This window comes from Neolamprologus multifasciatus, chromosome 17 (genome assembly GCF_963576455.1).
Source record: "Neolamprologus multifasciatus chromosome 17, fNeoMul1.2, whole genome shotgun sequence".
Lineage (NCBI taxonomy): Eukaryota > Metazoa > Chordata > Actinopteri > Cichliformes > Cichlidae > Neolamprologus > Neolamprologus multifasciatus.
The window spans coordinates 31391536-31406129 of record NC_140455.1 but is presented as its reverse complement, the minus strand read 5'-3'; the positions used below and the strand labels follow the sequence as shown (position 1 = coordinate 31406129).

Here is a 14594-nt window from a genome sequence, read left to right as displayed (position 1 = left end):
ACATGGCACCACACACCGTCATGTTACTTCTAATTACCTCATTTCAGAGTGGAACAATGGGCCTGTACGGGATCCTATAGATAATTATCCCAGTATAGAAATATTATCATCTAAATAAAACAGTGCTGAAGTTGATACTGTAATTATCATCCTCTGAAATTTTGATCATGGTGAAAATGAATTTCACTTGCTGCCTTCTTTGGGGTTGAAATATTGTATGGATTTTAAGTTGGCTTGTCATCTCTTCTCCTCCACCCCAGGCACCTAAACAGTGAGCACGCCCTCGACGATCGGAGCACGGCTCAGTGTAGAGTCCAGATGCAGGTCGTACAGCAGCTAGAAATACAGGTACGTTTTCTTTCTGATAATAAAGGATAAAAAACGGGGGGAAGAAGTCTCGCATATTGTTTTATTTTACAAGACTGAACTTAACTCGTGAATCAGCCGTTCAAAACTTTATGTTCTGAAAGTTGCGTGTGCGAGAGGAAGGCCATATTGTGGTCTGCTTAATACTTCCAGACAAGCAGGACCTGCTGAATTCAACAAAGCCACTAAACAAAGGAATCCTCGGGCCTTACAACCAAAGTCATTATGGCTGTTTTAATTGAATTAAGCGTATGCTTTATTTTCTCTTCCTTTCTTTTTCTTTCCAATTAATAGCAAACGCATCTCTCCTAGTCTGCTGTGTTAATTAACTGCACTTTGCACCTGAAGAAAGCTCAAAAGGAGGGAACTATTTTCAGTAGGTGGAGCGTGACCTTATTAAGAAGTCATGCTGGCTAGATAATGAGAGCGCTGATTGAGCGACATTATTACTCAGCACTGCCAACAAGCGCTGCTTTTCCTTTAGAAACAAATATTTCAAACTGGGTACAAACTCAGTGCCAGCTGAAACAGTCAGTCTGCTAGGTACAACCAGTCCTTATGGTGGTTTGTTAAGACTTGAGCAGTTCTCCCCAGCGAATAAAGTTAGTTTTATTAATCAGTTCCTTTGTACTAAAAAAAATAAAATAATTGAGGGTATACAGTGTAAATTCTAACCCCCTCAGCCAGTCTGGGCCTGCTTAAACACACAAGCATCTCTCCATCCTTTCTGGTTTGATAAATTGTTTTTTTTAAGTAAATAAATTGTGCAAAATAGAAAAAAAAAAGATCCAAGCTGTTTATCAAATATGTATTCATTTTCTGTCCAAGCTACTGAAGCTTGCTCTTTACAGTGTGACCAATTACAGCGATACACTTGTGTTGCCTGTCCTGTCTCTTGTCTTCTTTGTCTTCTCTTTCATTCCTGACTCCCACCATCACTCCTTCTCTTTTTTTTTTTTCTTGAGAGCCGTCACTAGTAATGAGGCCCAGCGTCTGTGTATGCGTGCACACCTACTTGCTTGTCTGTTTCTCTCCGCGTTTGATCCGTGTGTGTATGTATTAAGGGCGTGAGAGGGTTCAGGCTTTCGCATGGTCCAGTCCCTGTCACTCCTTGTGAATTAGATTGATGATAGGCAATGGCTGGAGCAACTAACTGGACCGGGGAGGCGGGGCCGCCTGGCACCCTGTTTGGAAGACCTCTTCACCTCTCAGCAGCTGCTGGCTGCGCTCCATCCCCCTAACAGTGTCCACAGGACTTTGAGCAGACACTCAGGACCACCTAATTTATGGCCTCGCCAGCTTGTTACTGTCAGAGCCTCTCTGACCTAAATTCTGCTATTGACAAAAAGATGAAATGCTATTTGTTTTGCCTGACCTGTCTGCACCTTCTCCCCCAGCCCCTCGTTTTCTACTTCTTTTACCTTTCGTGCTTTCTTTTTATTCATCTCCTCTTTTTCTTTTCTGTTCTTTTTCTCTCTACCAGACAAGTCTCGTGTCTCACCTTTGTTTATTTTCATTCGTCTGTGTATTCCCTCCTCTAATGTACTCTCTTCTTCTCTTTAACAGCTTTCTAAAGAACGTGAGCGTCTTCAGGCGATGATGACCCACTTGCACATGCGGCCCTCAGAACCCAAGTCATCTCCCAAACCAGTGAGTGCATATTGCTTTAGATACTGTAAACAGGCTCGGCCATGAACGCAGAAAATGAACAGTTTAACCGTGCAGCAGTTGCGCGAGTGAGTGACAGAAGATGAAAGGAGGGGAGGGGGAGGAATGGGATTTGTAATACAGAGTTACATCTGCTTCTTATCGGTTATTGTGCGCCGCGAGAGGACAATGGAGTTTGGAAGTGTATTAGATGGCGGAGCGGTGGAGTCCTTGGCTAAAACGCGGGGTCATTTCTTTGTGATAGATATAATAGCCAAAACAACCTGTTGGCTGCTGATGACTGTTTGGCTCAGTGGCTTGCAGCGGCACTCAAAAGTGAAATGGGAGAGGAGAAGACGTGTCATTTTAACAACAAACACCTGAAAATTACAGCTGAGTGCTGAAGATGATGTGGTGTTGACATAAATACCATAGCGAAGCTGAAATTGGTTACAGAAAAAAAAAAGAAAATCCCAAATTGTAAACGGGTCACCGAAGGAGGCAAATGATGCCATTCTGGATTTACTTTCTCTCGCCTTTTACTTTTAGATTGAATGAAAATAAATGCATCTCTCCTAACCAGTGTTTGAATTTGATATTAAGATGATACATTTTGCAAACATTATTTCCTTCCAATTTCAGACGTTTCGAAATATTTGAGAGCAAAACATTGTTAGCGTGTTTCTGCTGCTTAGTAAGTGCCTATTTTCAATAGAATAATTTTCCTCATCACCTCTCATCATAGAATGTAGATAATCACAAGATAGCATAATTATCCATAATTCCATCAGGAATCAAACTCCCTTTTTATTATTCAATCTCTCTCTGTCTCTCTTCCTCTCCCTCTGTAGTTTTTTTTTTTAATCTTCAAAACTCCAGCAAGCTTGGTTCCATCTCGTCCAATAAAGAATTTGCAGCCTATAATCCATGCCTGAATATGAATGAATGATGCTAATGAAGTATTGCATTACATAAAGCACACATGAAAGAGCAGCTAATTGCATTTGATGGTGGGGGCAATTCAGACAGAATTCCTAAACGAACAGTTAAGTTCTCAATTTTGAGGATTCCCCGTGTTTTTTTAAGGGGAGGTAATATGGAGATATGTTGCAGGGAATAACATGCAACAGGCGTGTTTCTGATGCAAAAGCTAATAGATGGGGCAAAAGAGAGCGTGATTGGCCGGTTTCCAATGGCAGCTCAAGTTTGTACCCAGTAGAAACTGCAGATGCAAGACAGAAATCGACCCCACAGTTTGATAAAATGAGCTGTCCACGCTGGCCTATCAGGGCTGAGAGTGAGTCCTATTTTTTTCATTAGTGAAGCCCGTGGCTAACTAATGCCAGATGAATACAAGACACTGGTTCACTATCTCCAATATGACCCTATTCTACTTCATTAAAATGCTACCTTTTGGCCATGCCGTAGATGGATGCGAGTCAAAGTTAGCATTTCTCTTTCTCCCAACCTTGGTGTATTCAAATGAGCGAGAGGTAACAAAGTGCTCACTTCTTCTGTTTGGCTGTAATCACTTCCACTTTGTAAAAATGGAACTCTACGCCACTACGGCTCGAAGGCAAGGAGTCTGCAATGTTTATGTTTTAACATTATAAATATACAATACATCCCAATATTCATATACAAGGGCATTTATTTAGAATCTAGTTTGCATATTTAGTGCACTTTTTCTGCCATACAGAACGTGAGTGTTTATCAGATACCCTGTTTTTAAAAAAATACATCAAGTTCAGGTCTAATTCAGGGTCTAGTTAGCACGTATGTAACAGAATGCACGGAGAAAACAACATGAAACATTTCAAATCACACACAAATTTGCACATTGCATACTTAGATGACGGCATAGCGTGCAAGGAAATGAATTGCTATTTTTATTGAAGGCGTCAGTTGTGTGTTTGTGCAGTGTGAGTCTGTCAAAAAAATAGTAAAACAGTGCTTAACAGTGAAAGACACAACAGGGAGCACTTGGAGTGTAATTAATGGTTTGTGTTCAGGTAAAGTGATGTTTAAAACATTACCTGGTACCTGGATAATATTTGTAGTAGCTGTACACACTTGATCCGATCTATTAAAACAGGTTAATATGTACATTGTTTCCATAACCTCTAAAGTTTCTTTCTCATTCCCCGTACTCATCCCTTGTCCCAGCCCATCACTACAGCAGCTCATTATAGCTAAGTGGGCACATAATTATCATGTGAAAACCACTACATCCACCGGAGTGTCTCAAACTTGACATTTTATCGTATTTATCAACACATGCCACAAATGACCTGCCGGTACCTTCTCCTCAGCCTCGCTCCTCCATCTCTCAGTGCCTTCGGCGCCCTCATTCCCTTCCATCTTTCAAGTCACTTTTAATTCAAACTCTCGCAATGGATGCATTCCACTTGTAGATTCACAATTAAGGCAATTTGGTTTGAATATGTAACGATGTCATTACCATTCCGACTAAATTAGAGCAGAGACTAAAAGGTCAGTTAGGAATTTTCCAGTCGGTTAGAGCCTCTCACATGAGATTTGGGAAGGAAATGCAAAAGTGGTGGAAAAGCTGGACGATTAGCGAGCAGAGCTGGCAGCAGAGCCAGAGGTAAGCAGCGCTCTCCTCGCCTCTAATGTCAAAGGAGGGAAGGAGAGATCGACGCCAAGTGCACATGTGTGTGGAGTGGCTGTCACTGTCCGTGTAAATTCATTTAAGTGTCTTTTGTATGCTCACGCAAAGAAAGAACTCCAACTCCCACTTCCTATACTTCCTCATGCACTGAAAGTCACACTGAATTAAGGACAAAGAATCTGTTACATTTGTAATCTTTCCTGGAGGAATACTAGCTTTCAGTTGTGTTGTTGGGTTGAATTTCTGTGATTGACTGTCCTCCTAACAGAGCAGTTTAGATTAGACTAAAACTCAGGCTAGGCTTTTTTGTAGGGGGAAAAATACTTGCTTTATGATTCTTCATTAGGAATCTACACTGGCACACACTGAGTCATATACCTCTGTCACACTCAAGGCACACTGATAGTATCTCAAGCCTGGCCATGAAGAAAGTTTTATTGTGTAGCGACTACTTTGTTACAGCACTGTTACTGTTTTTGTTTCAGACGCCTGACCTGAATTCTTCTCACTAACAAACTGCAGATCAGTTCAAACTAAACATAATGTAATTAGTTACTGTAGCAGTTGTTTAATGACATATGCACCACCCAGTGTTGAGATTTACAAATGCAGACAGTTTTAGTTAAAAGCAACATAATTAGTTGCAGTTTGACCCTGTGCATAGCATACTTTGTCCACGGAGTTGCTTTGATTTGCTAATAGTGTCTTCATTTAAATATATACAATCTGAAAGTGACAGGAGAGATTTGTTTTGCACTAGAACCTTTTTGGTTACATTAGTTTGGTTAGTCTAGTATTGACAAATCAGAGTTGAGTATGAAACAGTCCCATTAAACACAAAAAGCGAGAAGTAGTTGGTAGAATACAATTACAAAATCACTGGATACAGTTTGACCAAAATGTATTTTTAAAACATATTGGGCCTGTCGATCAGATAGTAGAGTTTGCAACCCTACTTCTTCCTACTTTCCGATCACCCCGTCAACTAAAACTATCCAGGAAATAAATAATTTAGCCTTCCCCTTTTGTGACACAGCTCAAATCTGTTGTAAGAAAAGTTGTGGTTAGAGACTAGGGTCAGACAGCCCATGTTCGCGAAAGCACTCCAACAGTGTAGAAAAAGAGTTTTGATATGCTCATTTCCTCAGTGCATAAGAATTATGGGTGGCTGCAGTGGGGTAAATGGAAAGGGAGGAAGGAAATAAGAGAGGGAGGGTGTGATAAATAGAGAGATAAAGAGAGATGGGGCCAGGATAACACGGAGGCTGATCGTTGGATAATCTCGAACAGCGTGCTCTAATTAGAATTCTTATGATACAATTTGGTGGTTGTAATTAGTGGAGATGGGCTGGCTCCTCTCCACGAGCCTTGTTAGTGGAAACACAGCTGTGTTAGAGAGGAGGAGAGCAGACACTCTGCTCTGTCAGAGAAACCACAAAATAATGCCTTCCTCCTCCTCCTTCCCACTCTTACCCCCCTCCCCCAAGTTGTTTCTGTCTCTTTCATGCTCTCCACCAATCGCATTCTGTCTTCCTCCATCGCAGCTCAACTTGGTGTCCAGCGTCACCATGTCCAAGAACCTGCCCTCGGCGTCACCCCCCAACTTACCTCAGACACCGACCACGCCCACAGCACCTATCACACCCATGGCTGCAATGCCCCACGTGCCATCGGTGCTGGGAGGAGCAAACGTCCCCAGCATGGGAGCCATGCGCAGACGCCACTCGGACAAATATTCCATGCCTTTGTCGTCAGGTAGGACCAACTACTCAGCGCAGCACCTAACACAGACATCAAAAATACTTCCAGTTACTGTAAAATTCAATTCCTGGTTGAATTTAACATGAAGTGGCTTATTCTCATTTTTATATATTTTTTATATTAGTTATTTGACATAAACCAGAATGCCACTTATCTAGTTTAGGGTACGTTTCTGTTTTTATCTAATGAAAAAATTATGTTCAATACCCAGAGCCCTGGACTATTAATAGTAATTTCAACTAATCGTATTCTAGCAGTTTAGCACACACACACAGACATGAAAGTGAACACACACACACACACAACTGACATAAACGCATACCCACAAACCGCAGAGGCTTGTTGGTCTTACCAGTGTGAGCTGTCTGGTGGTGGGTTTATAAAAGCAAGCGTGTGTTTAATCACTCTATATGTAAATAGACAAGAACTTCCTCTGTGCATAAATATTACATGAATGTTAATTAAGTTCAAATAATGGTGGGAAAAAAAAATACAATATTTATTACATTAAGACATTCAATGTGTTAAGCTTTGCATTTTAAACGGGACGTCTTTTGATGTTTATATTTACTCTCTGTGTTTAGTGTGGAGCAACATAAATTATTCAACTTGAGCCTAACTAACTACACGGATTTCATTTTATGGGATGTATTAGTGTTTAAGATCTCTCACGAGAGAGATTAATTAAAAATGCATTTTGTTAGACATGGAAAATGTTGATTTGATGTGCCCCCTTTCTCTGTCAACCCCCCTCCATCCCCATCTCCACCCCAATCCTTACCCCCACCCCATTTTAATTTGATGTAACCTTGAGTAAATGCAATACCTAAAGGAATAAAATGTGCCAATTATTTCAGGTGGTGACACAGTATTTATTTTTCCAGAGATTGCCCCAAACTACGAGTTTTATAAGAACGCAGATGTCAGACCGCCATTTACTTATGCAACCCTCATAAGACAGGTGAGTGGGAAATAAATTAACTTTGCCTGATTAGATTAAAATTAATTGCTCCATGAATCGTGGCAGCTCTGCCTCTTTCCTCTCTGTCTGTTGTTGTATGCGTGTCAGTTACCTGGACTCGTTAGTCAACCGTTATTTGATGTCATCTCATTTCAGGCTATCATGGACTCTGCTGACATGCAGTTAACACTTAATGAAATCTACAGCTGGTTCACGCGCACGTTCGCTTACTTCAGACGCAATGCTGCAACTTGGAAGGTAACCTTCACGAGCACCCCTCTTCACCCTCCCGTGCACTTTCACTCCCATCACAGCAAAGCCTGCTCCTTCCTGCCGCTCAAGTCAAACACAAAACCTTAAGAAAGCATATATTTACTCAGCACAGAGCGATTAGCACTCCTCTCCCCTTTCCTTCCAACCTCTGTCTTGAATGGAGCCCTTTTCTTCCTCTTATTTATTTTTTCCACCGTTCTGCCTTTTCTGTTTAGAAATGACAGGCGAAAGAATTATTCTCCCCTCAGATATCGTTTTCTAATTCGGTGCAATTAATAGCGGAGGCTTGGCGTGGAGAGGAGAGGGCTCTGACGCACTAATTATACAGCAGCCACTCCATCATCAGCACCTTTTGTTAAGAGATACACCCCTCCTCCTAGTCCCGAAAACCACCTTCTCTCGCATATCATTGGTTAATTAGGAAGAAAGATGGCTGTTTGCCTGTTAACCAGTTCTCCACTGTGCGGAGGCCAAATATGCATGCACACAGGAACTCAATGTACACGTGAGCACATACATTGTGCCTGTGAGAGGGGTTAAGAGTGTGGAACTAAAGCAAGGGGGCAAAGTGAGAACTGGCCTGTCATGGAGGGAGCACTCTTTATTTACCCACACAAAAGGGCCCATTTGTATATCTGTCCCTACAACTTTATTGTCCTGTCTCCCCAACACAAAGATGGTGAAAAATATTTTTCCTGCAGCACATGTTTTAAGCAGAAGTGTGCCTGTCTGCTGATAAAGAAAGCCCAATTTAAGCACCACTGTCTTCATTGCTTTCTTTTTTCGTTATTTATCCTCGGCCCCTGTATGTCATTTGTTAGCTCCCTTTAGCCTTTGTGGCTGCACAGAGGACTGGAGGGAAAACTCAACGAGCCGCTCATCAGCATGCGAGGCGCGTCGCAGCACTAGATTTAGCAAAGTGAATTAATTTGGATTTGGGATGCAAATGAGCACATGGGCGTGTGATCACCAATACAAGAGGACACGTAGTAAGATGGGTGCCCTTTTCCAGTTTGTACAGCGCGCTCCGTGTTTTGCTGCGTAGTGATGTTACGATATGTTCTCACTGGCAACAAACAACACCGCTGCCACCAACATCTGAACAGTTTCAAATCTTTCCTGCTCCTTCTTTAGAAAAATATCCTAATCTGCCCCACCCTGCACACAAGCCAGTGCGATCTATTTACATCTACAGCCGTGCGTTTCCCTTTGTAAGCATTAGGGGGACGATCAGCGATCGGCCTGTCATTTGATTAATGAAGAGAATTTGTTTTTAAAAAAAAGGGGGGAAGAAGAAAGGAGAGAAATGAAAGGTAGTTTAATATCTCAGCTTGGTCTCATAAGCTCAAAAGAGGGATCTGCACCCCACACCCCACTTTTCCTTTCTCTCTCTTTTCTCTCACCCAGAAGCTTATTAGTTCTAACTATATAGCATGCATAATAAAACTGCTCATTTGCTCATTAATATTAAAATTATCATATTCAGAGCCATGGGCATTAAGATCAATCAAATCCTGGGATTTTCAGGTCAGATGCGAGATCTGCTTATGAGGTTTTTTTCTTTCTTTTTTTTCCGAATCCCTTTTTCTTGAGCAGTACACACCAAGCTAAGGGAGATGATAAATATGAGAGGCAGGGATATTAAAGCCAAGGTTATTATTTGTAGAGTCTGATGCATGTTTTAATTATGGACGTATTGTCATATTAATAGAAGAGTGCTTCTTTCTCTAGCTATTTCTTATTTAGTAATTAATGAAAACGCCTTATTGTTTTCTTTTAATTTAACAGCAGCTTTGATAATAATATCGAAAAGGTGGTCGTGTCATTTTACCAGAGTATTTAGACATATAGAAGTCAGTTCAGCTTAATGCCCTGACTTCTGCAGGAACACGCTGTCTCAAACGCACACAAACACAGGGGCCTCCTGACGACTTTTTTTTTCTCCCCCTTCCAATACTGTCATCTTTTAAGCGATGTGTCCATTAAGAGCAATGCTTTTCTGGAGCAGGAAGGGTTACTGACATCACATTATCAAGGCCGGCATTACCACTTCTGTCACCACCATAAGCCATTCGCTATGCTGATTACCTCCTTTTAGCCTACTTACTCTGATTGATATGTACTGTGTGCAGGACTTGTAAGAGCATTCGCTCTCACTCAATTTTTTACTAATTAAATCAATGGTGCGTGAATGTTAAGAATTTCTTCAAAATGCAGGAAAAAAAAAATCAATTTTGAAGCCTTCCTCGTCTTCATTTTTTTTCTTGATGGATAATGAATGAACATGACTCGCTTTTTTTTTTTTTTACCTCATCCCTCTGACCTGTGCGTCATTTCTCTCTGCCTCCAGAATGCTGTCCGCCACAACCTCAGTCTGCACAAGTGCTTTGTGCGCGTGGAGAATGTGAAGGGGGCAGTGTGGACAGTAGATGAGGTGGAGTACCAGAAACGCAGGTCGCAGAAGATCACGGGGTAGGTGCTCTGCTGACTCACAGATCCAGATCAGTAAAAGATTAAAAGGATCAGTGAAAACGTTGTTAAATACACTCTGCACTATCTTATTAGCATTACATTACACATTATGTTATGATATGATTGACTCATTTGTTGTTGTTTGTTTTGCTTACTTTTTTGTATGCAGAAGCCCATCACTTGTCAAGAATCTGCCCTCCAGTCTCGGCTATGGAACTGCACTAAATGCCAGCTTACAGGTACGGACCAAAACCTCGAGCTGGCTGCCGTTGTTACGTGATTGACAGACAGGACCACTGCCTGAGTGACTGAATGATTGCAGTTAATGTGCACAATAGAACTCCATATTCATACTTCCACTTTGCATAAGAGGGAGCAAGTTTTTTTTTTTTTTCTTTTTCTAATTTGAATTACCAGCTTGTTCCTTGCTTGTGAATTTCTGCACCTCTCCACTCACTTTTCTCTCTTCCGGTCTGCCATCAGACAGAGAAGGCCACCCTGTGGTTGAATCAAGGAGCAACTCTCGCTCCTTGATTCCCTTCTTTTTCCCTTCTTTCAGCAGTGGCAGCCACCCTAGATTGATAGCAGCATGTGCAAATGCAAGGGCATGTGCATTAATATTTATCTAACCTGTCATAAATGATTTGCCTTCATAGTGTACGCTGGCGAGGTGCTCATGGCAAAAACTTTAAAAATTTAATCACCGTATATAACTTTAATGCTCAGCAGGCGAAAGTGTCAAGAGTTTTTATTATTTGGAGGTAAAGTTTTGGGGGGACTTTTTCTTTTTTTTTTTAATAGCCACACCACACAAGGGCACAGGAATGGCAGGTGAGGGGAAGTAGTTGTCAGGAAAGTGTCACATGGGGAAAAATAGTTTCCAGCTGAACAACACTGAGCCACGCTCTTTAAATAATTACTGTGTTAAATCCTAATATTCACTCTTCATACTGCCTCTAAACCACCAAAACAACTGTGTGACAGTAAATGATTACTCCCTCTTATGCACCCAGTTATTCAGTGTTCCTGGACCTTTCTCTGTCTATTCAAGTTCTAATTCCTAATATTCCCTACTTGTCTCTTCCTCCCACAGGCTGCCCTAGCAGAGACCTCCTTGCCTTTGCTGGGAACCCCAGGGCTCATGGGCAGTGGTGCCACAGGCCCGTTGGGAGGCACCTGCCACGGCCTCCTCGGCGGAGACCCGTCCGGACTGACCGCAGGAAGTCCGCCTGGCCAGTTGGGAGGGAGCCCACCGGGGTTGCTGGGTGTTAGTCCCCCAGTTACGCTGAGCGGCAGCCCCCCCATGCTGCTGCAGTCAGCCCACGAGGACCTCAACGGTTCAATCGACCACCTGGACACCAACGGACACAGCAGCCCCAGATACTCCCCTCCAGTACACATGTAAGCTCCTGCACATAGAAGAAAATATGCCTGCAAGTAATTTAACTCCTCTAAGACCTCTAAGAACTCAAATGTGTGCACATCATCTGCACTTTTCTCAGATTAAACACTGATCTTAAGACATTGTCAAAGATTCTTTTTAGAAAACCTAAAAGCTTTTTGAAACACAAACTACAATTCACCCCCAGTCGATCTCATTAAAAGCTGCCGGTGCTTATACTGCCCTTTACTCAGCCCATAACAGCTGCCGTGTGGATTTAAATGACAACCATTACAGCATACCTATGATGTTGCAGCATGCACACGATGGATCAGAGTTCCTATTTCATGCTTCATAATGTTAAATGTGGTGGGTATGCACTAATTTGCACCTCACACATTTTTAAGAGTGCTTATCTAAGTATGCAAGCACACATTGACCCCTCCCCTTTCTACACCTACGTTGAATTCCTTTGTTAGTTTAATTGCCTGACATTTAACCCTCTGTATCAGTATTTATTTCAGTTTTCTCTGACCCAAGGGCAGGGTTCAATTTCCAGTACGTACGATATCATAAGCAGACTTTTTCTCATCCTTTATCTTCTGCTGTAATTTGATTGTCTTTGTGCTTATACCTGAGGTGAGGCGGACGCTTGGCCAACAGTTAGTCTATAAATAGGCTCTATTACACATTTGTCTTTAATTACACCAGCGTCTGCATTATAGGGGTTTAGCTGCTGTATTTTATGCAAGACTGTGCCTATTAATATTTAGCAAGTGTAGCATTAATTACTTTAAAAATCTCTCCCTTCCTCATCCCTCATCTAACGTGGCTAAGAGAAAGCGAGTGTGAGAGAGAGTGAGAGTGATTTTAAAAATTGATTTCATGTGACTTTTAGGAATGTCTGGGCTGCTGATGTCACAAAGAACTATCTGCGTAAGCACTCGCTGTGGAAAAATGAAGCACGCACGGAAACAAACACAAAGAAATGATTCTCGTCCACTCTCCTTCAAAGGCCATGTTGGAAACTTATCAGCTAGTCGCTTCTTTAATGGATAAAAGATGCACTTCTGCTTCATGTGACTAAGTGTATCAGAGAGAACAGAGGAGTGTTTGGTTAGTCTTTAGTACCAGACATCTATACATTAATCTGTTTGGACATGTTTACCCCTCTCTGAAAGGGGGTAATAAGTGGAGCAAATCTGCCCAGCTGCAGACAGAATCCAGTGTTACCACTCCCTCGGCTCATTTAATTTTTAGTAACAGGACAGCACTTCCTTTTTCTTGCATTCTCTTTTCTCTGGCCGCACTAGCCTTGACACTTGCAAGGGTAGCTAGATTAGAAGATTAGACGCATCCATCCATCCTTCTCTTCCTCCCTCCTTCTATCCCTCCCTCGGTCCCCGCCCGCCTTTACAAAGCCACAACAACCTCAAAATGGAAGAAATGTGTTTTTCATGAATGGCTTTTCAAAGATGTGTTTAAATAATAGAGTGGCTTGTAGCACTAAACTAAATAGTACATCACCTTGAAGGCCTTTCTCTGGAGAGGAGTCCTCAGCACAAGCAAGTCCATTCAAACCTCTTCTTCTCCTAAATGTCTGAAGGTTAATGATATCTACTTAACCGCAAAGCAGGCTGCCCCGGGCCGTCCCGGGTTTGTGTGCATACTGGTGTGAGCGTGTGCACGTCATGTAGTTTTGGCTCTGAATACTTATGCAGAAGTGCCACGCTGTCTAAAAACTTTATTGTATTGATTATTTCATTTCGTAAAACATGTTTTAGGTTGGAGCCATGTAATCCCTGTCCACGTTGAGTGAGTTAGATATTTAATTGCACCAATCTTGATAACAGGATTAAAGACTGTAAACACATCTTTTTTCAATTTAAATGTCTAAATGAATGACTGGTTACGCTTTAGGTGAAACCAAGTGTATTGTTTATATTTCCACTGAAACCTTTGGCTTTGTTCAGTGTAGCCACAGGCTAAAAAGTAGTAGTGTCCTTAACACCAGTCCAAACATCTGCAAACCTCCTCGCAACAAACCCTGAGTGATGTAGTTATTGTTCACTCAACTGATTCTGAGATGAGAGCCAATAAACGTGTCATCGCACTGAGGCCCAACTCTCTTTGGTGTCTGAAATTTTGCAAACTTTTATTGCCCCCTTCTTCACTACCAACCCTCCCCACTTCCCCAGGCTGCCTGCACTCCTCTCATACTCTATCTCCCCCATCGCAGCCTACCATTAGATCCATGCACTAATGATCGCATTTGTCCCGACATACCTCTGCGTGATTGCAGGTGCTAATCTCCAATTGATGTGAGAGCCAGGCATCTCTAGAACCCACACACACATACACACACTCGAAGCGCTGCGTATTTATTACATCGCAAAAGTCCTGCTGAGTGACTCAATAATGGCAGCTAGCTATTAAGTACTAAATGGCTCATCCACATATTTTAATAAAGTGTCACAAAGCCTGTGAACGTTATCGTCGGAGCCACACAAACATCTAATGAGGTGCATGAGAACACATTCCAGTCTGCCAGGTGATCCACGTGATGCATTCAAGTACAGACTCGTTGTCGTTTTCGGGAAACGGTGTTTAAAAAATGCTGAAAATCTTCTTTATGAAACACTTTTTATTGCGCTCGACAAAACTAGGGATGCATCGCTTCACTCGCTGTGGGCACCAGCTGAACCGTGATTCGTATCTGGTGCTAGTATACAAATATAAAGTACTGATCAGCAGCAGTGGACATATTAAATGTTTACAGCATGGCGTTTATGAACAGCTATAACTAATGAGTGAAAGGTGGGGTACAGCCTCACATAGTGACCTAAACATCCCTTTATAAAGCCACATTTTAGTGTCTCAGAAAGCAGGAAGTGTTTTTGTCCAAGCACTCATGTAGAACATAAAATATTTCAGCAACAAATTTGTAACTTTCTGGCAATCAGCCCATCATTTTATCACCTTTCAACACCAGTTTTACTCTCCATCGGCAACATAAATAAATATCTTAATTTAAAAAAAAATCGGTCTTTCCATGCTGTTAGCTGTTACATCGGCAGGTAAGAGGACGTGGAGGTGTTGTT

General features: G+C 41.9%; 1 protein-coding gene across 1 annotated transcript in view; it reads left to right on the top strand.

Moving 5' to 3' along the window:
* The window catches only part of foxp2 (forkhead box P2), a 68786-nt gene that overhangs the window by 48773 nt on the left and 5419 nt on the right, over positions 1 to 14594 (top strand). The window contains 8 exon segments of the mRNA XM_085137435.1: positions 261 to 348; positions 1933 to 2016; positions 6190 to 6400; positions 7264 to 7367; positions 7524 to 7625; positions 9991 to 10112; positions 10282 to 10351; positions 11206 to 11513. Coding sequence (XP_084993561.1) covers positions 261 to 348; positions 1933 to 2016; positions 6190 to 6400; positions 7264 to 7367; positions 7524 to 7625; positions 9991 to 10112; positions 10282 to 10351; positions 11206 to 11513 — 1089 coding nt within the window.